Source organism: Corvus kubaryi, unplaced genomic scaffold (genome assembly GCF_017639235.1).
Source record: "Corvus kubaryi isolate FWS band 111438036 unplaced genomic scaffold, C.kubaryi_AGA036_p1.0 133, whole genome shotgun sequence".
In the NCBI taxonomy this organism is placed as follows: Eukaryota; Metazoa; Chordata; class Aves; order Passeriformes; family Corvidae; genus Corvus; species Corvus kubaryi.
Window position 1 is genome coordinate 27497692 of NW_024580667.1, and position 19611 is coordinate 27517302.

At 41.1% G+C, this 19611-nt stretch overlaps 2 protein-coding genes across 8 annotated transcripts in view; one reads left to right on the top strand and one right to left on the bottom strand.

The window, feature by feature from the left end:
• Positions 1–1875, top strand: part of REV1 (REV1 DNA directed polymerase) — a 56195-nt gene extending 54320 nt beyond the window's left edge. For all 6 annotated transcript variants that reach the window (XM_042040592.1, XM_042040574.1, XM_042040584.1 and 3 more), the window contains 2 exons: positions 875–977; positions 1455–1875. In XM_042040592.1, the coding sequence (XP_041896526.1) occupies positions 875–977; positions 1455–1566 (215 nt within the window). In that variant the 3' untranslated portion in view covers positions 1567–1875. The remainder of the gene's footprint in view (positions 1–874; positions 978–1454) is intronic.
• A 2128-nt stretch (positions 1876–4003) lies between these two features.
• The window catches only part of EIF5B (eukaryotic translation initiation factor 5B), a 36920-nt gene continuing 21312 nt past the window's right edge, over positions 4004–19611 (bottom strand). Inside the window, exons 10-24 of one of the 2 annotated variants that reach the window (XM_042040642.1) lie at positions 18022–18317; positions 17301–17408; positions 17046–17156; positions 16122–16189; positions 14812–14953; positions 13119–13250; positions 12285–12467; positions 11998–12159; positions 10268–10399; positions 8938–9069; positions 8749–8825; positions 8466–8630; positions 7341–7479; positions 6615–6776; positions 4004–5758 (exon numbers count right to left, since the gene is read on the bottom strand). In XM_042040642.1, the coding sequence (XP_041896576.1) occupies positions 5651–5758; positions 6615–6776; positions 7341–7479; positions 8466–8630; positions 8749–8825; positions 8938–9069; positions 10268–10399; positions 11998–12159; positions 12285–12467; positions 13119–13250; positions 14812–14953; positions 16122–16189; positions 17046–17156; positions 17301–17408; positions 18022–18317 (2117 nt within the window). In that variant the 3' untranslated portion in view covers positions 4004–5650. Of the gene's footprint in view, positions 5759–6614; positions 6777–7340; positions 7480–8465; positions 8631–8748; positions 8826–8937; positions 9070–10267; positions 10400–11997; positions 12160–12284; positions 12468–13118; positions 13251–14811; positions 14954–16121; positions 16190–17045; positions 17157–17300; positions 17409–18021; positions 18321–19611 lie in introns of both variants that reach the window. The other variant, XM_042040633.1, reaches the window with a different exon arrangement.

The window sequence follows — 19611 nt, forward strand, 5'->3', positions numbered from 1 at the left end:
GTCACACTGAGGCTGATCTTGCAATGCATCACAAAGAAAACTGCTTTTAGTAGGCTTTTTATACTTACTTTCTCCTTCACTCTTCCTTTTGCTGGTTATTTTTCACAGTACTCTTGAATCCTGACTGCCTTGGCAGTCTTGGAGAATTTGATTCTTTCTATCAGTTGTTACTCTGTGGTTTTGCCAGCTCCTGTGTCTTGCTTAACATCATGAAAATTTACATGCTCTCTCTTCAACCCTTGTGTCAGGCCCTTGTCCTATGCCTTGATGGTACTTGTGTCTGAGGTTTTCTGTATTTTTCCAGCATATCGCAACCACTAAGATGAAAGCTCTTGAAAGGGAATTCATTTTGTTCTATGAAGATGTCATTTTAGAGGCAAAGGAGTGCAGGGTTTTAGTTTTTGTCAAAATAAATGCTGGAAAGAACCCTAGGAAAAAAAAAGTGTGCAAATGGGACACTCTTGCTAAATTGTGATTTGAATTATGTCAAACAAATAGCAACTCCTTAAAACCTTGGGAAATTTGACCTTCCTAACCTGGACATTATTATTCTCCTAAGAGTTTCAAAACAACCATTCCATTCTAAATCCGAGTCTCTTTTCCCTTTGGTTACTGCTAGTTTTGCTGTCAGTTGTTCTTACTGAAAAAAAAGAAAAGGTCTACAAGACAGGTATTTCAGGACCTTGCAGTCCTGCTATGTGCACAGCTTCTGATGTCAGGAAGCTGCGTGGGGAATACAGAAATTGTCAGGTTGGCCCCTGATGTGCTGACACTGCAGGATTTCTTTCTGTTGTATTCCCGTTATTCTGTGATTGTATTCTAAGTATACTTAGAGAAGAGGATACCATTCTTTAATTTTTTTTTTTTATTACAGATCCTATGGAAGAAGACATTCTACAGGTTGTGAAATATTGTACTGATCTAATAGAAGAAAAAGACTTGGAAAAGTTAGATCTGGTTGTTAAGTACATGAAAAGGTAACTTAATTGCTAGTATTTGTGAACTTCAGGCTATTTTTGTCAGAGTTCATACACTAGATGCTTCATTGTGAGGCCACAAGCCCATTAGACATTCCATTGATGAGTGCTTTTAAACTTAAAAACGGGCTGGGGGAAGAAGTTGGAGTGTTAAAATAGGATTCAGAAGCTTGCCATTTCTGGTCTTTGGTATGAAATTGGTGGAAGGTCACCTAGCACTTCATTCACAGGCTCACACCACTGCCAGATGCAAGCATTCAGAAGCTGCTGTGACACTGCTCACACCAGGAATCTGTGGCGTCAAGTAAGGCTTGGTGTGTTTAAGTAGCGAGGGAGGACTTTATCAGGACTGAATCAAAATTCCATTTGTGGGGAACTTTTGTGATCTTGTTTTGCAGTGTGAAGACCAAAAGTGATTGTAAAAAGGACTGGTTCTGTAATGGTAATTTTCAGCTTCTTCTTCCTTTTCCCTTTCAGGTTAATGCAGTCATCTGTGGAATCAGTTTGGAATATGGCATTTGACTTCATTCTTGACAATGTTCAGGTAGTTTTACAACAAACTTACGGAAGCACATTAAAAGTTATCTGAACTTGTAGTAAAGAGCTTGATGAGAGCCTGGAGCTCTCTGCTAGCTGTGCCATAAGTGCTTGTGAGGTATTTGCAAAGTGCATGATAGTAATGCCCTGAGTTTTTATAATTTCAAATTTCTTTTTAAACAACAAAGTGTTTTGTACATTTCTTTTCAGAAAGTGCCAAATTTGTCAGTATTGCATGTAAATAATTGTGTTAAAATTCTTTTATTGTAGTATAGAATCTATTTACAAAATGTTTGTTTATAAAGTTTTATGGATTTTTACAGTGAAGTGTTTACAGTTGTTTAATAAAGAACTGTATGTATATTTTTGTACTGATTCTATTTTGTGATGCTTCAGTTTGAATATAGTGAACCCCTTTTACTAAAGCTGCAGCTTTGATTCATTTCACAAAGTTTTACACAGTAGCACTGCCTCAACACATGGAGGAGGCTGCTGTACATGTACCTGGCCACTTTTTGTTTCTTCTACACTAACTTTATTACAGATTTTAAGGTGAGGGAAGAATATTAGTTCATTTTCGATTTCATCCTTCAAAGATTCAAGCCAGGGTGGCCTGAAGAACACAGCTGAAGCCTGGGTGCTGTCTGACCTTGGGTGGGTGTCCTGTCACCTCTGGAGCCGTGCTTCTGGAGGAAAGCAAGTCACCCTGAAGTAGCACTGTAAAGGAGGGCAGAGTAGCCAGCATGGAGCATTGTTCAAGCCTGCGTCTGTCCTCTGCATTGCTCCTACTCAAGATAGAGCCAAGTCTAAAACACCACAGTTCTCCCCAGCCTGTGGCATGCATTTCCTGCATGCAGTACAAAATAGGCTGTAGGGAGCAGCAGAAGCAAAATAAACTGTCCCATCACTGTGTCCCTGCTCATGGCTGTGTTTGCATCCCTGCAGTTCATGTTTGGGGCAAGTCTGCTTTTTCCAGGTGTGCACCAGCCTTGCACAGTTGAACTTGGCCCAGTATGCTGAAGCAAGGCTGTTCAGGTGCCTGGAGAGAATGAAGACCACTTGCCAAAAACCAAGTTGGTAAGAAAAATCTCTTCTGAAATAGTGATGGGGGGAGGTGAGAAGTATCCCACATCATGCTGGGGACAGAATTGAGAGCAGGAATGCAAACTGGAGCTAACCCTGGAGCAGGATTTGCACCACTAGCTTAGCTGGAAGCACCTTGCCTAGCACAGGGCAGGAGCTGCTGCAGCTGACAGTACAGCTGGGGCAGAGAAAGCTGCTTACAGCAGTGGCAGCAAGGTTTTAGCCTTAGGTTGTGCCCTTGGCTTCCTCATACCAGACACTGGGAGAGGCACCAACTTGGCAGCCCTCTACAGCCAGGTGATGGATGAGGGAAGGGCAGGAGATGTCACTTCCCTTGACTTCAGTAAGGCTTTTCATTAAATCTCCTGTACCATCCTCAGGGACAAGCTGGTGAAGTACAGGCTGGACAGAGAGAGAGAGAGAAGTTTATTGAAAACACCTGGGCACTGGTACAAAGTCTTGTTAGGGACCAGGCCCAAGTGGTACCCAGAGCCAGTACCACGTCCAGTCCTATCCATCACCTTTGTAAAGGACCTGGAGGAGGGGGCTGCGTGCCCTCAGCACTTTGCTGATGACACAGGGTGGGGTGAGAGGGTGGGGGGTGCTGCTTCCAGAGACCCAGCAAACGCTGGGAACCTCGTGAAGTGCAGCATAAGGAGGTGCCAGGTTCTGCTCCCAGGGAGGGGCCAGCTCTGCAGGAAGGCCTGGGCCTGCCACCTTGCCAGGCTGCACAAGGAAGATCATCCCCAGGAGTCAAGGCAGGAGGTTGTTCCCTCTGCTCAGCACTGGTGAGAGGCACCTGCAGTGCTGAGCCCAGTGCTGGGCTCCTCAGTACAAGAGAGACACAAGGCCACTCTCAACACAGGCCCCAATGGTGCCTAAGGGAGTGGAGCTTCTTCCACAACACAAGGAGAGCTGGGGCCTTGAGAAGGCTGGGGGAATCTGATCCATGTGTACAAACACCTGAGGGTGCTCATTCACTTGCATCAAGTCATAGATACGTGTCCAGAGAGAGATGGACATTATCTGAATCAAGATCTCTCAAGTTTCCATTAGTTTCTAGTTTGGGTCTTGCAGAGCCCCTTCAGTTCCTGCTTTTGAAGCTGCCTTTTTCTCTTCCCCTTGGTTTAGAAAAACAGCACAACTGCTCCCATTGCAGCAGGTACTGCTAAAACTGAAGCAGGTATTTTACTAGTCAGGTTTCAGGTACATCCCCGGCTTTGGAGCTGATGACAGATTTAAAATTGGCATCGTTAAAAGGACCCGTCCTTAATTGTCAGGCTATATTTAAGTTCCACAACAGGAGCCTGCCAAAGTAGCATATCCATTTCCCAGAGTTAACCTATGGGAAGAACACCCGTGCCTGTTTGAGGAAACAATGCAGAATACATCAAGACCACACTATGTGACATCTGTGTTCATAAGAACTTTTTATTAGTGTAGTTTTCATGATTGCATAGTTTGCAAAAGAAAATTTTAACAATTAAATGCAATCTCCTCCCTATGATCATTCTGTTCACCAACTGCTGCAAATTTGCACCACACACCAACCATAGTGAAAAGGTCCTGTTCCATGGCAAGTTTAAAGTCTAACAACAAAAAAAAACTCCAGAAAATTAAATTCCATTTGCAAAGGAGGTGAGTTATTAAATGTTCCTTTGTAATGGAGTCCAAAGTCTCAATCATAACATTCAGATTTTTCCAACAAAAAAAGTCATCCAAGTGACAGAAGAAATCTGATCAAACTGCATGTTACGTATTAAACTCTTTTAAGTATCTTAAATGCTAAAAATCTCAGCTGCATAAATGCTCCTCACTTTTGTTCCAGCTTGTGCTTTTGAAGAGTGTTTGTTTTGCTCCCATCAACATGAGCTGTGAGTTACCCAGAGACAGCCTGAGTAAGAATACATCAAGCTGTCATCCCAGGCAGGGAGGCAGAGGGGAAGGGGGGGTAGGAAAATGCTGGGATTACAGACTGACTTCTGGTCATCACGAACATCCACGCTGGAGCTGGTTCAGTCCCACGTTGTCAGGTGACTCCGCAGCTGTGATGCAGCATCCAAAGTCACAGCTCCCTGGCCGGCAGCTGTTTGCAGGTGCTTACACTCCTGAGCAGCAGCTGGGGAAGAGATGCCAGCTCTGACCTCCTCTGGGACTTGTGCCGTGCTAAACACCTGGCCTGCCCCTCCCGTGCTTCGGAACGCTGACATCACCACCTTGAGCACACAGGAAGTGCATTCCTTTGCTGGAACAGCCTCCACCCTTTTGCCAAGCAGAGAGAGGCAAGAGGGCCCCTGCCTGGCCTTTCCACATCGGCCACAGCCCATGAAGTGAAACTTTGATTACTGAAGCAAACTGTAAAACAAATGGGCTGCTATGTCCATCTCCTTTATTTGTGGCTCTGCATTAGAATGATTACAGGTTGACTTCCATGAACTGTACAAGCAGCAAAAGGTGGGCAGCTATGCTTTACAACATTGTTTCACACAAAGCAAATACAGAGATATCCAATTGCCTAATTTTCTATTTAAAAAAAAAACTCTATAGGCACAAAGCAGAAGAATGTTGGAAAAGAAAGTCAAGGAAAGAGGTATGCATAAATAAAGAAGTATTTCTTACATCAAAAATGTCCCGAGAATCACAAAGTCTGCAGAAGCTTGGTTAATCAAATACTGCAGTCCTGCTCTCATCAGTATAAAAGTGAAAGAGCTTTAGTTCTGTAATAAAAATTCAATTTCTTTTATTTTGGAGAGAAGGAGGGAAAAAGGGTAGAAGGAAGGTGTAAGAGAGGGAAGGGCAAACTTTAAAACAGCAGCCAGTATTAGGAAGGGTAGTAGGAGGGGTGAACAGGCACATTGGAACCATGGGAACATGTAAATTGACCACTGTCAAACCAGTGTAAATTTCTTGGTTTCTCATGGAAAACATTTTATCCACATATTTTCCTCCCAAACATATATCCAACACTGTCTTCAATATAGGACTTTGTTGGTAACTTTTTTAGAACAGGAAGAGTGCATTTATTCCTGCCTCCCCATTGCTGTAAAAGTTATCTAGATGATTTCAAACACTTTCTTCAGTTCTACTATAAGCTGCCAGTCAGACTTCTGCATCTCATCCCTGAACCAGTCCTTCAGAGCATCGATGGACTGACGGCTGATCTGTAACACACGAGACAAACCCATCAGAAACACAGAGGTATTAAAAGCAGCTTTCAGCACACTGGAAACAGTTAACCTGAAGAAAGGGCAGTCTGCACACCAGGTAAACTCAGTCTAAGCCCACATTTTGCGACTGCTCAGCTGTGTGACCCATCCCATGCTTCCCTTCACTTCTCCTCACACCATGTCCCTTATCTGGTCTTGAGGGGCTGCAGCTGGACAGACCATCCCACACCTTATGCAGTAAGGCCAGAACTGGAGAGGTCTCCTGCTTCCACCAGGGCCCACAGGACCAGCAACCCCTCCCTGTCCCGGGCCCTACTCACCCTTAATTTGTGGGCACAGGCCCCTGGCACGTGTGTGGCAGGGGGTGTCCTATGACATGGTGACTAAAGCAGCTGGGAGGGCGGAGAGCTGTGGCTTTACTTCCAACAGCAAAAGATGGAGCAAGGGATCATCTCCTCATCCAAGCTCGGTGCCCCATAATTAGAGCAACTGGAGGATTGCTATTTATTGTGCAATTTCAAGCACTGGCTGTGATGCCCTGGGGGACTGCTGAGCACCAGCTCTGTCTACAAACAGTAGTTGGTGAATATTAAGTGTGGCATTTTGCCCTCTCAAGCACTCTGAGCTGCAAGGTCTTTCCAGCCACAGCCCCTCATTCCTTTGGGCCTCTGCAGGGGCACCATTACAAACCTCAAACCACAGCTCCAGAGCCCCTCAGCTGCACAATGCCACACACACACACTCTGTGACAGAAGGCTCCACCCATGCTTTTCAGGCTTCATGCAACATTTCCACTTCAAGCAAGCTGCCACTGTCCTAAGCCCTCTCAAAAAATGCAGATTGCTCTTACCTTGCTGACAAGGATATCTGTTGCTTCAAAATGTCGTCCATACATTTTAGGTGATTCCCCAGGAATAGGTTCTATTTTAACACACACTTCTTGGCCTTTCTTCGCAACATCCACTGGTTTGTGGTTTATTTCAATACTTGTAACTATTCCAATTTCGACAAACTGTAACACAATGAAGCAGCTGTAACACATCCACCAAACCTCTGCGCACACATCCTTCTCTAAACTCCTGTTTGTAGGCACAGACTTGCTGCAGGAAGTGCAGCACTGGCAGAGCTGCTGCCCCAGCACAGGCAAACACAGAGCACAGCAAGTGCTCCATCCTGAAAAGGGCAGGGACACCAACCTCCTGCAGCTTATCTGGGATATCAACTGGTTATCCCTTAAAATGTCAGGAGTTGGTTGCCCCCTTTTTTAGCCATCAGGCATGACAATTTTGCCTGTTACTCAGTACCACAGCACACAACTGGCAGCAGGGAAGGAGAGTGGTTGACAGGCAGGTGCCCTCCAGCCACACTTCCTTGTGCCCTGCTCCCGGGCTCAACTCTTCTGGCAGAGAGCAGCAAGATATTTGAGCACCAGAAGAAAGACTTGATCTACAACTCTGAACCTCATCTCCTGCCAGAAATCTGTGCACTGAGGAAAGGCATACAAGCACTCCATGGTGCAACACCCCAGGAACTACCAGCTGGATCAAACATCCAGTGGGAAGAGAGCCTTACTTACATTTTTGCTAGGTACACACATGGGAGTCCCCTGCTTCACCTGGCCGGCCTCCACCACAACACCCATCACTATTGGGTCACGAGAGTTGAAAATGAACTGAGGGAGTATTTTCAACTTGCACGGAAACACTGCTATATGCCTGGAAGATGACAAGAAAAGGCACTTTGAAAGATATGCTGGGACAGTATGTAACAATAACAGTTCTGCCTTCTCCCACACTTCTTGGGCATTCATTCTAGGAGTGTTACTTGGAGAAAAATCAAGCAGGAAAAAACCTCTTTTCTAATCTTGCTAATTCTAGTCAATACCTGATCTTCAAGATCTACAAGGAACAATAATCATGCATGCCTGGCATGGATTTTAATTTGACAGGCTTGAGCACTCAACTTGGACCAAGACCAAAGGAGTAGTAATTTTACAGTGTAATTAGAGCTTCACAAGAACACAGGAATAGAAATATTGCTGCCTGAACTCCAAAATTTCAAGATTTTTGTTTGCCAAGTAAACAAATACATTTAAATGCTGAGCTAAACAAACTCCAGTTGGGATCAATATGAAATGAAATACGTTTTCATTTATTTTGACTGTCCTTATTCTACTGAAGACCACCCAATGACACATGATTCCAAAAATTAATTTTGGGTCCCTATAAATCCTTAAATGATTACATATTCATGTTACTGCAGTTGGAATTAACCCCTCTACACTGGGATTGCATGAATATGAAACAATAGAATCCAAATCCCTTTAGTTTTGTTTTTTTAATTCTGCAAGACTAACCCATCTGTCACAAACTAGGAAGAGAAGCCTAGTATAGAAAGCAAACCTTAATAAAAACACTCCATATTATACAAAAGTTCTAGCTCAATCTTGTATCTGCTGCACAGCTTTCACAGCTCTCACCCTACTAGGCCTAATCCCAGATCTAAACAATTAGACTGGAGCACCAAATTCTTGAAAACTATCAATTTATTGTCATACAATCTTCCTCCTCTCCTCCCTTTCCATTAGAAGTACATGCTAAGTAATAATAAAGAAACAAATAGTTAAATACAGCTTAATTTACACTAAAATAAGAGAGAGACTTATTAGGGAAGCATCCAGAATACAATTGCTCACACTTACTTGAATTCCTCTTGCTTCTGCTTTTTGTAGTCTTGTCTATATTTTGTGAAGGCATCGAATAAGTGATAAATGATTTCAGCACTAAAAATACGAACTCCTAAGCTATCAGCCATCTCCTGTGCGTCACGTTCAATCCTCACATCGAATGCCAGAATGACGGCGTACCTGGAGGGAACAGAGAGCCCAACAGTTCACCCCACACACCACAAACCCAGAGCTACGGCCGGCCCTTCCTGCAGCACCGCTGCACATTTATCAGCTGAGCAAAAGCAAAGCTACTTACTGTGGGTCATGCTCCAGCATAACTGATGCCTTCATAACATCTTTTTTATGGACAGGACCTATATTAATTCCCGAATACTGTTGAAGAAAGCCACAAAAATCAAGTCACTAATCTTTCTGAGTCAAAAGGAAACAGTTACTGACTAAAACACAGAATCAACGGCATCAGATAAAGCACACTAGTACTTACTGGCACTTCTGATGTTTTAAGAAATTCAAGTAATGCCTCTAAAGAGCCTAACGTAGAAGCCTGGACATAAACACCTTTCTCTTCTAATTTGATTGCATTTAGTGTTTGCTTCAGTTCATGTATTAGTTCATCCTTTAGAAAAAAACCAGGAGAGAAAAAAGCAAGTTTTAGTCCTCTTGCTACTGATGCCTCAGGGTACAAAATCTTCCTGTTCACGAGCTGCTGAAAATATGCGACAGCCATGCTGATAGGTCCCACCTGACAGACGTGCAGTGTAAGTCACACACAGCCAATGAGACTCCTGACTGTTTCTGGCATTAGAAAAGCCTGAGCTGAACTAGACCTGAGGATTTTGCAGGAAGGTGATCATAAACTGGGCAGATGCCCACCTTCAGAGCTGGTAACATTTCTCTGCAGACTACACATCACTTTCCCCAGCACTGCAATTTTCTGCGGGCAAGGCTGTGCAAACATTGTGTGGCAATGCCCTTGGCTGCCTGAGGATCAGTGACAAAAGCTGACACCTAAAACCATGAGCTGGAAAGGATCCTGAACACTCTTTAGGCCTGGGTACAAAACAGGATGCAAGAGCAGCAAAGCCTCTTCCTCTGGCAGATGAATGGGTTTTGCCATTGACTTTTAGCCATCATGTATCTACTACCAGTAGTACACTTTAAGTAAATACTCGTATGTACCCAGCAACAAGGTCTGTGTTTGGACACCCCAAAAGTTTGACCTCCCTTCAGAAGCACAAATAAATAGACAGAAGACTAAAGGAAAACTATGATTAGAAGTAAATTAGCAACATGTGAGTTTCCTTTCTAAACTAACTTCCTGCCTTTGGAAAACAAGAAGCAGTTTTGGGTTTAGGATAGCTATATCCTTTCTTCTGTCATTTTTAACATGTAAGTCCCAAAAGAAATTTATTACAAAAGTCTTAAATTAGCTTTGCAATTAGTAGAGTTTGCAAAACTCCACTAGCAGGTATGTACCTAATATAATTTGATTAGAGTATTTCCATAAATTATTAAAAATACCAAATCAGTAATTAACAGAGCCAAACTATGCCACGATACTTGTGTTCAAACCTTATTCTAGCAGCAGAGACACCCCAGCAAAATGTCAGGGAAAAAACTAACGGTCAAGATACTAAAAACATCATACCACCAAAGCTTCACATGAGCACAAGGCTAAAACGTGTTACTGGAACAGTTTTTAAAACAACCAAAAAACCCAGTTATTTGCAAACTGAGCTCTCAACATTTGAGTTGCATCACCAGAGAGCTCAAGTTACCCTCAGTGTGTTGTACTTCAACATCAGCCACCTCACCTTGAGGACTGGGACTTCATCCTCTTTATGAGCTACGAGCAATGGCAAACCAGCCAAGGTCTTTTCCAAGTCTTTCCCAAGAATCTTCACGCCTTGAGCAGCAACAACCTCTTTGTGCTTTTCATACTGGTTCTGAAAGAGAATATACACATTAGCAAAGACTTCTGTGCTGGTGCACAGCAACACAACTCAGTGCTAAGCAGCTGAAGAACACGGTGGGGAGCAGCGAAGCGCAGCAGCTCCCAACTTTTCATCAGTGATTGTCTCTGCTTTTCATTTGCATGTCTCAGTCTTTGTGCTCTTCTCCCTTCAGATACCCCCTGCACCCCTGCCGAGGTGGGCAGGACACAGGGAAGTCTTCTAAAAGAAGAGGAGGGGGCCAAAAAGGAACATATACTAGAAAAGAACAAGCAGCAATAGACAGCTACTCACTAATAAAACCCCACAAATTCAGCCCCATAGGCAAGTGATGGGAAGATGCCAAGAGCTTAACAAAAACACTAAAGCTTCGCTGACACACAGCCCAAGGCTCTGTGCAGGAAGGGCTGTCTTGATCTCCCACTGGATGCCATCCAGCCTTCCCATGTGCATAATTTCACGTTCAATTTCCAAGGTTCTCCCCTCATCCAGGGGAACCTCAAAGATCTCACACTCAGGGCATGGCTCTAAGACGTAACAAATAAGATCTTTAAATTGATGTTGGAAGGATTTTCTGGTTTGTTTCTTAATTTATTTAGATGTCCCATCCTTCTCTTAAAACTGCAAGGCAGCTTCCCTCCTCAGTAAGCACTTTGTTCCTGCAAACCTCTATCCTTTAGCTCTCCACCCCAGAATGTGGGTCTTATTTCAAGGACAACAATTCCACGTGAACAAGCTGAATCAAAATGCATCCTCACTGCCTGCCTCAAAAGAGCTGAACAGCTACCCTAGGTCCACTTCCCCAGCTCAAGGTTCCCAAACCTTAAAGCCTGTCCTATTACATTCACCTAGGTTATCTGTACAGAAGTTTTCTTTGCCTTAAAAAATAAAAATCTGTGCAGACATTTATTCCTTCCCTTTTAAACAGGAAACATCAAAGCAGCTCTTTTCATCCCCTTTGAATTGCATGCACTAATCTTAATATATGTATTCATTTATTTACAGCCTTTTGCTTCTGTGTCTCCTCCTCATTTCATGGAAAGCCATGCAGGAAGGATCTCAAATTCAGGGTCTCTCCTCAGGCTAGTAAGACCAGGGCAGCAAAACCTCCAACAACCTTTGTAAATGCCAAGAGGCTGCAGATTCTGCAGAAGTCGTGGTCACTGGCACTCACCAACCAGCCCTAGAAACTCATGTGTTCACTTTTCTCAAATCTAAGTGTATGTGATTTTTGTTACTAATATTATAACTTTAACTCAGAAGTCACTGTAGTAGTACACTCCAGTTTCCATTTAAGATGGGTATCTCCCTCTCACATGTAGCCACATACTTGAATCCCTTATTAAAGCATACACATCCTAAACCTCACAGCAAGTTAATTCCTTGACCATTTTCTTTGCCACTGCTGTGAAAACACACACCCCAACAGGAATATACATTTTCACAAGAGACACCAGATGCACCCTGCATTGCCCTTGAAGCCCCCTTTAAATACCGTTACTATAACCACATTCTACTACATTCTCTTTTTATAAAGTTTGATTTATTTTTTTCCTGGGTCATAATACCAGTACAGTAACCAGCTGCCATACCTTAACTCGTAGCTCCTTCATAGGAGGAGGCAGCAGAAGACCTCTAATCTGAGTTACGATAGGACCTTCTACCCCAGGAACAATAATGGTGTCTCCTTCTCTCAGACGTCCATTGATCAGAATAACATCTATGGTAGTGCCCATGCCTGGCAGTGCTTTAACCTGAATGAAAGGGGGAAAAAGTTACTTCTTATTTAAGCACTTCAAACATAAATTTTTTACCAGGAGGAAGGGTGCAGGGAAGGGAGAAATTTCTGAATGAATTTCAAGAAGAGTTGCTGTATTACCTCCATGACTTGAGCTCTCAGCTCCTGACACTCTGCCAGTCTCTTGGTCAGCATGGTTTGTGTGAGCTCAACAAGAAGAGCTATCAGACTTCCCATGCCATCCCCTGTGTGAGCAGAGGTAGGTACAAGAGAAACAAAAGTGCGAGGATCCTTATTCTCATAAAACAAGGCAGCGTTCAAGCCCTGGAATCAGGATTAATAGTTACATAGGGAAAAGCACATATACACATCATTATTAACAGCAACATTCAAGCTCAGTCAAATACCACTGCATTTTTTAAATCCCAATTTAAAAAAACAACACTGTTACTGACAGCATGCTATGGAACCTCAATCCACACTTGGAAACAGTGTGGGATAACTCTACAAAGTTAATTATCCCATCTAGCTTCTAGACAGCATTGTATGTCACCAACAGAGGAAGTTCCCAGAACTGATGTGATTCATACCCTGCCAGCATCCAAGAGAAAAAAGAGACAGATGGGATTCTCTCAGGCTATTCCCAAAGAGAAAAAGAACAGTGACAGAAAACCTCATCTGCTGTTCATGACTCCATTGACCATGCACAGCAATTAGGTATTTTTCTCCAAACCAGCGCTAAGGATGGAGCAGTTAAAATTACGTAAAATGTAAAAACAACGAAGCTTGGTTTATGAGAGGCTAACACCAATGTGTCAGAAGAGATGCAACAGTTTTCTTGATATTCCAAGTTGTTTTGAGGAAAGGGGAAAAAACAAAACAAAAAACACCCACAAACCCAAAACAAACCACACCACTCATCCACCCTTTACTATCACTTCTTCTCAGCAAAGAACCTTGAATATTCCAACCTACCTGTTTTGCAAATTCCACTATGACAGCTTTTGCACGTTCTTCGAATTCATCTTTTGTATTTTTTTTCTGCTTCTTTAAGGTGACAGCTACATCTGTATCTGGACTTTTTTTCCAGTCATACAACCTATCAATCTTGAAAATACAGCAGTATGTCATCTTATGCAGCTTACTAAGGGTGTCTTTATGCTTATGCCACATCATCAGTGAGAAATACTTTATCAGCCAACTTAGCCAGCCATCTACCTGCTCCAGTAATCAAATGAAATAGTTTTTATTTGCTTTAGCTGCTATATTTAGCTCTGTTTAAGTCAGGCAGTATTACAGGATAGCAATATTACTTCCGATTTTAAAAATTCGAGCTACAGTAATCTAGGTTCATATGGAAAAAGTTTATATACATAAATTACATCAAGGTTAAAATAAAACATTCAGAAGACACCTGTTTACAGATTCACATACACACAAAAAAAACCCAAAAACCACAGAGGTGTTTGTGGTTTTTCCTGAAAAGAGACTACACTAGTTTTACAAAGAACTTTTAAAATTTACTGGTAAATATGGACCCTTTCCCATGTTGCTACAGAGAAGGGACCAGAGTGGGGCTGTTCAAAAGACACAACTGTATTTCTGAAACACTTCCCCAAGACAGCTGCCAAAGCAGGACAGGTTTAGCCCAAAAACCTATTTGCTGTACAAATCAAAACTACATCTTAAGAAAATGGATTATAACCTGGTCAAATAATACAACTACAACTTAAAATGCAAGGACTCTTAGCTATTTAATTTCAGGCTCACTGTAGGTCTTTGATGGCAATGAAAGACGGTTGGGTCTTTGTGTCTGACCAAGACAGAACTCTACACTACTCTGCTGTAAGGCCTGGACACCTCTTTATCCAAGAAGTTGTTTGTGTTCTTTCAAAAAGTAGCTGGTTTTGGCAATGAGATAACGGCCTCCTCAGTTCCAACCATCTTCAATCTTAATGCCCCTTTCATTTTTTGAAGTATATTGCACTTTTTACACTGCAAATGAATAGCCTTCTGACAGCTCTCTGTCAGCATGTCAGATAGCTTCCAAAGTCATTGGACATGAGCAATTTCCATATATATATATTATATAATTCATCGAGTCATCACAAACAGGCAGCATAATTTCTCATGCACAGGATTTCTAAAAACAGGGCTGAAAATAGCTGGCTAATTTTCCATCTAATATTGCAAAGCCCAAAACACTTCCCACCAGTGATTAACATTACTGCTCCATGGGCTTAAAGTCGGCTTGTCTTCAAGTCAAACTAACCAGTATCAGTGGCTAAAATAAAGTATGACCTGTCAACGTGAAGCTTGTGTTGCAGTTTTATCAGAAAATGCACACAAATCTATACAAGTAGGCACAAGGGAAAAAAACCCACAATTGAAGTACAACTTCCAGAAGTGTCAATCATATACAAAAGTTACATAAGGCAACAAAATTTACCAGTAAGGACTCCAAGAAGATCAGATTGTTCCACAAAGCTCCTGTAGAGCCATTGTTGTATCAAGGACACAAAAAAATGCAACACACAGGACCCAAGAACAACCCCTTCAGACTTTACACAAAACAATTCCAGTTCAAGGAAGAAAACACACAATTGTCAAAAGCCAAATACACTATTAGAGTGGAGAAATACACTATTAGAATAAAAAGCTATCCTACCTTGTTGAGAGCTACTATAAATGGGCATTTCTTTGATTTCAACAGATTTATTGATTCAATTGTCTGTGGCTCCAAACCATGCATGATGTCAACTACAAGTATAGCAATATCACAAAGTGAGCTTCCTCTATTTCTTAGATTGCTGTGATATTAAAAGACAGCAAAAAAAAAAAAAAATCAGTCACTTAGCAACAGAACCTTTATGAAAACACCAAGTACAATGTCAAACTTACACTGACAAACAAAAAGCTAAAGCTCATCAATTAGTTATTTCCCATCAAAAACGTAAACCATTCAAATGACACTTTGTAATTTTCATTTAACAAAATACATTAAAGAATGTGTAAGCAAAACTAAGAAACTATTATTCTCCCGAGAGTTTTCATATTATTATATAGTTTTACAATATAAGATATGTTCTGATCATTTTCTGAGTGACAATTGAGACAGTTAAAGTGAAATGCAGGAGTGCAAAATCTGAACAAGACTTTTTATATACCACATAAACACTAAGACTATCATGATTTTATACAATACAGTGTAAATAGACTATCGCATCTTTGTTGCCAAACAAAACCTGGCTAGAAGATGGAGAGCTGTAAAGAGGTATGATGCCAAGATACTGATCTGAACATTACCAAGGGCCCCACAACACAGCATTTCAATGTTTACAAAGGTTTATACTGAAAAATGTCACATCAAAGTCCTAATTCTTCTGTTTCAAGATTTCACCCAAGATCTCACCTCAGGGAGTTCAGTTATGCACGTCATGTTTTAACCTTAAAAGCTGATTTAGTGGCTTGCCTGCATGCCACTGGTGTTCCTAGACAGCATTTGATCTCTGCTAAGACTCAGATGACTTGTGCAATTAGTAACTTCCAGTCTTAGGAACTCAGTTACTACATTCAGACACTGAATGAGAAACTAGGACAAAAGTTTTAATTTTTCATAGCAGAGTAGTTAGGTCACCTGAAATCCTCACCTTTTTTCCTCCAGCTAGCTTCCTGCTTCCAACTTTCCTCTTACACTAACTATTTATTTACATGCTTTTTCAGATATTCATGGCTCAACTGGCACGAAGACAGAAAATTAATCAGCTATAAAAGGCCAGCAATTAACCAGATATAAAAAGCACCTGCAAATGAAGCAAATCCACTTAATTCCTCTATGTTAAGTTGGTTTAGTTGGACTTTTTTTTCAAGTGAGAACTAACACAATGAATTAAGCAAAGACCTCACACTTTGCTAAAAATATCCCCAAATGCTTTAGCCATCAGTTCTGAGAAGTACAACATTATGAGAAAACATTACCTGAAGGACTCATGTCCTGGAGTGTCGATTATCAGCATGCCTGGAATTTTTATGTTCTCTCTGTCAAACTAACATTTCAAAATATTAGACATCTTGTAGAGATTACACAAAAAAAAAGAGCTGGCAACATTACTGACAGTCTGCACTTTAAAAATCCAGATACATATTTTAAGGCCAGCACCTTCTATAAACCTAATCAGTCACCAGTCATTTCAATATTAAAGAAATGATGCAGCACATTCCTCCAGGTATCAACTGGCCACAAGCCAAGCTAAAATCTGTAAGACAAGGCAGCCTACAGAAGAAAAAAACATTTCAGGGTAGTGAGATGTACCATCCTTATCTTGATGATTTTCTCCTCTCCCCTAATTTTACATATTTAGTAAGTTGAGTAAAATCTCGGAAAAAGCCGTTACTACACCAAGGCTGTGCAGCCAGCTGCTTCTGCGAGCAAAATAGGATATAGTACCCAAAACAAACAATACAGAACAGTTACTATTTGTGTAACACGATAAAATTCATCACCCAGGAATTGGCCAAACTTCAGCACATACAGCAAAGGGTAAGTTTTTAACAGAAAATATACTCAAGAGGTTTCAAGAGTCTTAAGGTTTCAAAAGTCTCAATTTACAATCAAAATACTGACAAGTAAACAGTCTATGTACATATATGCACTGTCCAGAACATAGTAAACAGTACTTGCATATTTTTCTGAAGAAACAGCAATGCATTAACTGAAATTAACAAATGTATGAAAAATGAGACAACCTCCTCTTTGGCGGGGGAATGATAGGAATTAAAAAACAACCCCAAAATAAGAGAGGGGGGGAAAGTACATCTGTCCATGTCAGGCAATCTCACAAGGCCTTTATTAATCTACATTTCATATTTTCAAGATGCAGTTGGTGACGTGTTGTAACTTACATTTTTCACCATCTTGGTTTGCTCATTAATAGCTTCAAGGGGAACATTAGTTGCACCAATCTGCTGAGTGATACCACCAGCTTCACTGTCCTGCACGTGAGTGTGGCGGAGCTAATGACAAAAAAAGACCAGAAATACTTACATATAAGAGACTAAAGTTATGTCTGAGCACACTCTAATTCTTTCTGTCTTCAACCAAAAAAATATGTGCTTAAGCAAGAGGCACCGGCAGTGCTTTCACACTCCACACCTTACCTTATCTAAAATTTTGGTCTTGCCTGTGTCTACATGCCCCAGGACACAGATAACTGGTGCTCTGAGCTTTTCAGTGTTCATATTTTTGCTGTTTTCAGCTCGTCGCTTCTATGTAAAAGACACATAAAAAACGGTAAGTATAAACCAAAAACCACAGCTCACCTCTTGACTTGATTACATACATACAAACACAGAGTTAACTGTGGGACTTATACTTTTAAGGCAATTTAAGGTCTGTCAACCCTCTTTTGGTAAATCAAAAATTTTCAACAGTTAAATTTTTGGTTGGTTGGTTCTGGTTACAGCCTAGTAGGCTAAGTTGTTATAGCCACTAACAGTGGCTTTGCTGATGGTGCATTCTGAACAAGCACCTTGGGTGAGGAAACCAAGAACATGAGTAGCCATGAAAGCACTGAACAGTTTAGACACATCTTCTAAAACTTGAAAATATCTATCTGTAAAGGATAAAAGCCTCTTTCTCCAGGAGGGATATAGAGCTGGAGGGCAACAACACTGAAATTGCCATCTTTGTGGTCAAATTACCTAAAAACAAATACTTTATCTTCAGACAAAACCAAGTATATTTTTTTTAATTAACACAATTTATGAACCTGCTTAAATATTAGCCCTGACACAGCCACCATTTTGACAAATTTGATGAAATTAACTGAAAATTAATCTGTTTGTTATACAACACAAGAATCCAAGTGTATCTTAATACCTCAATTCTCCGTTTAGCTTTGTCATAAGCACGCTCCTCCTTAGTGCGGTCATCATCAGAGTCATACTCAGAATCAGAGCTAATCTCCTTGCTGGGCTTTTTTTCCATAGACTGTTTTCCAATAGCTTGGGAGTCTGCCTCTCTCTCATCTGAAGTCTTTTCATCCTCATCTTCACTGCCTTCACTATCTTCAGATTCTTCACTCTCTTCTTCCTCTTCCTCCTCCTCGTCGTCCTCCTCCTCTTCCTCGTCCACTTCATTTTGTTCTTTGACTTCAATATGGACAGGTTTGCTCTCTGCTAAAAAAAAAAAAAAAAAAAAACAACACTAAAGTAAAAATTCTCTATTAAGTTCACACTTGTGGGGGAGATGGCATGAGAAAGCAAAAGAGACTACTAGAGAAGAATGAAGACAGAGTAAGTGCTACAATAAGTGCTTGTCAAGACCATTTTTCAACTTCCAATGTTAAAAATAAAAAGTGTTTTATGTTCAGAGTTGCTGGCTTGCGTTTCAAATCCAGAAGCAAAGCAAGTTTGGGGTGGAGTGAAGAACAATATTATCAGCACACTTATGTTTAACATTATTTGCAAACATTCAGATGTTCTTTGAAGTCATGTGCACTTCATAAAGGAATAATGCACCAACACCTTTTTAATAAAGCCAAAATACTCCAGATCATTACTATATGGATTCTGTACTACTGATCAGGAATGCACATTTAATCAGATATAACAATCAGAACAAATTGTCTCTTTCACGCCTATAAAAAAGTATCATCTTCAGGTTTTCTTTGACTGTTCAGAGAAGATTAATCATTTTTCATAGTAATTCTTCAATAAGCAGACAAAAAGAATTATCAAAAAGTAATTTTCTTTCTTTGAAAGCTTCCCATTTATAATCATCTGTAAAATCATAAGATGCAAGCCGATGATCACTTTAAAACCATGGATTCTCCTCCTTACAGCACTGCTGGCAAGCTCACTACTCCTAGAGATGAGTTACATTTCCTTGCTACTCTCATAGTCCATCATCTTAGTAATACACTAAATCTAATTCCCAGGAAGGTTCTTTTTCTGGATCCCATTGGCAGAGCCTTCAAATCCAAGCAGTAAGAAGTGCTATGTCCTCTCCAGGACAGTGGTACCAGACTAAAACAAACGCTCAAGAAGGTGAGCAGCCCTTAGAACTCAAAAGCACCAGAGGAACAGACCTGTGCTGGAATGAAGTCCATTCTGCTGTATGTATCTGTATTATCAAGCACTACACTTGAAAGCACAGGTGTCACAAGTATAGGCTTGAGCAAGTAAAAAGTATTTGATGAATAAATAGTCTTTGAGCATAAGAAACAATGAAGACATTATGGAAGCACTAAGTCCAGTAACAAACTCCTGTTCAGGATGGCTCACAGAAAAACACTTTTCTCCACCACTGGAAAAAAATATCTGAGAAGTTATCCCTGCACTCTTGCACAGTTTTAAGCTCCCCATAAGCACTGTTGTTGAATGCAGACAGACTATGGCCTTTGGCACACGTGCACAGGAATATGGATGTTCTTCCTTCCTTTCTTCCAAACCTGCCTCTCAAAGAAGC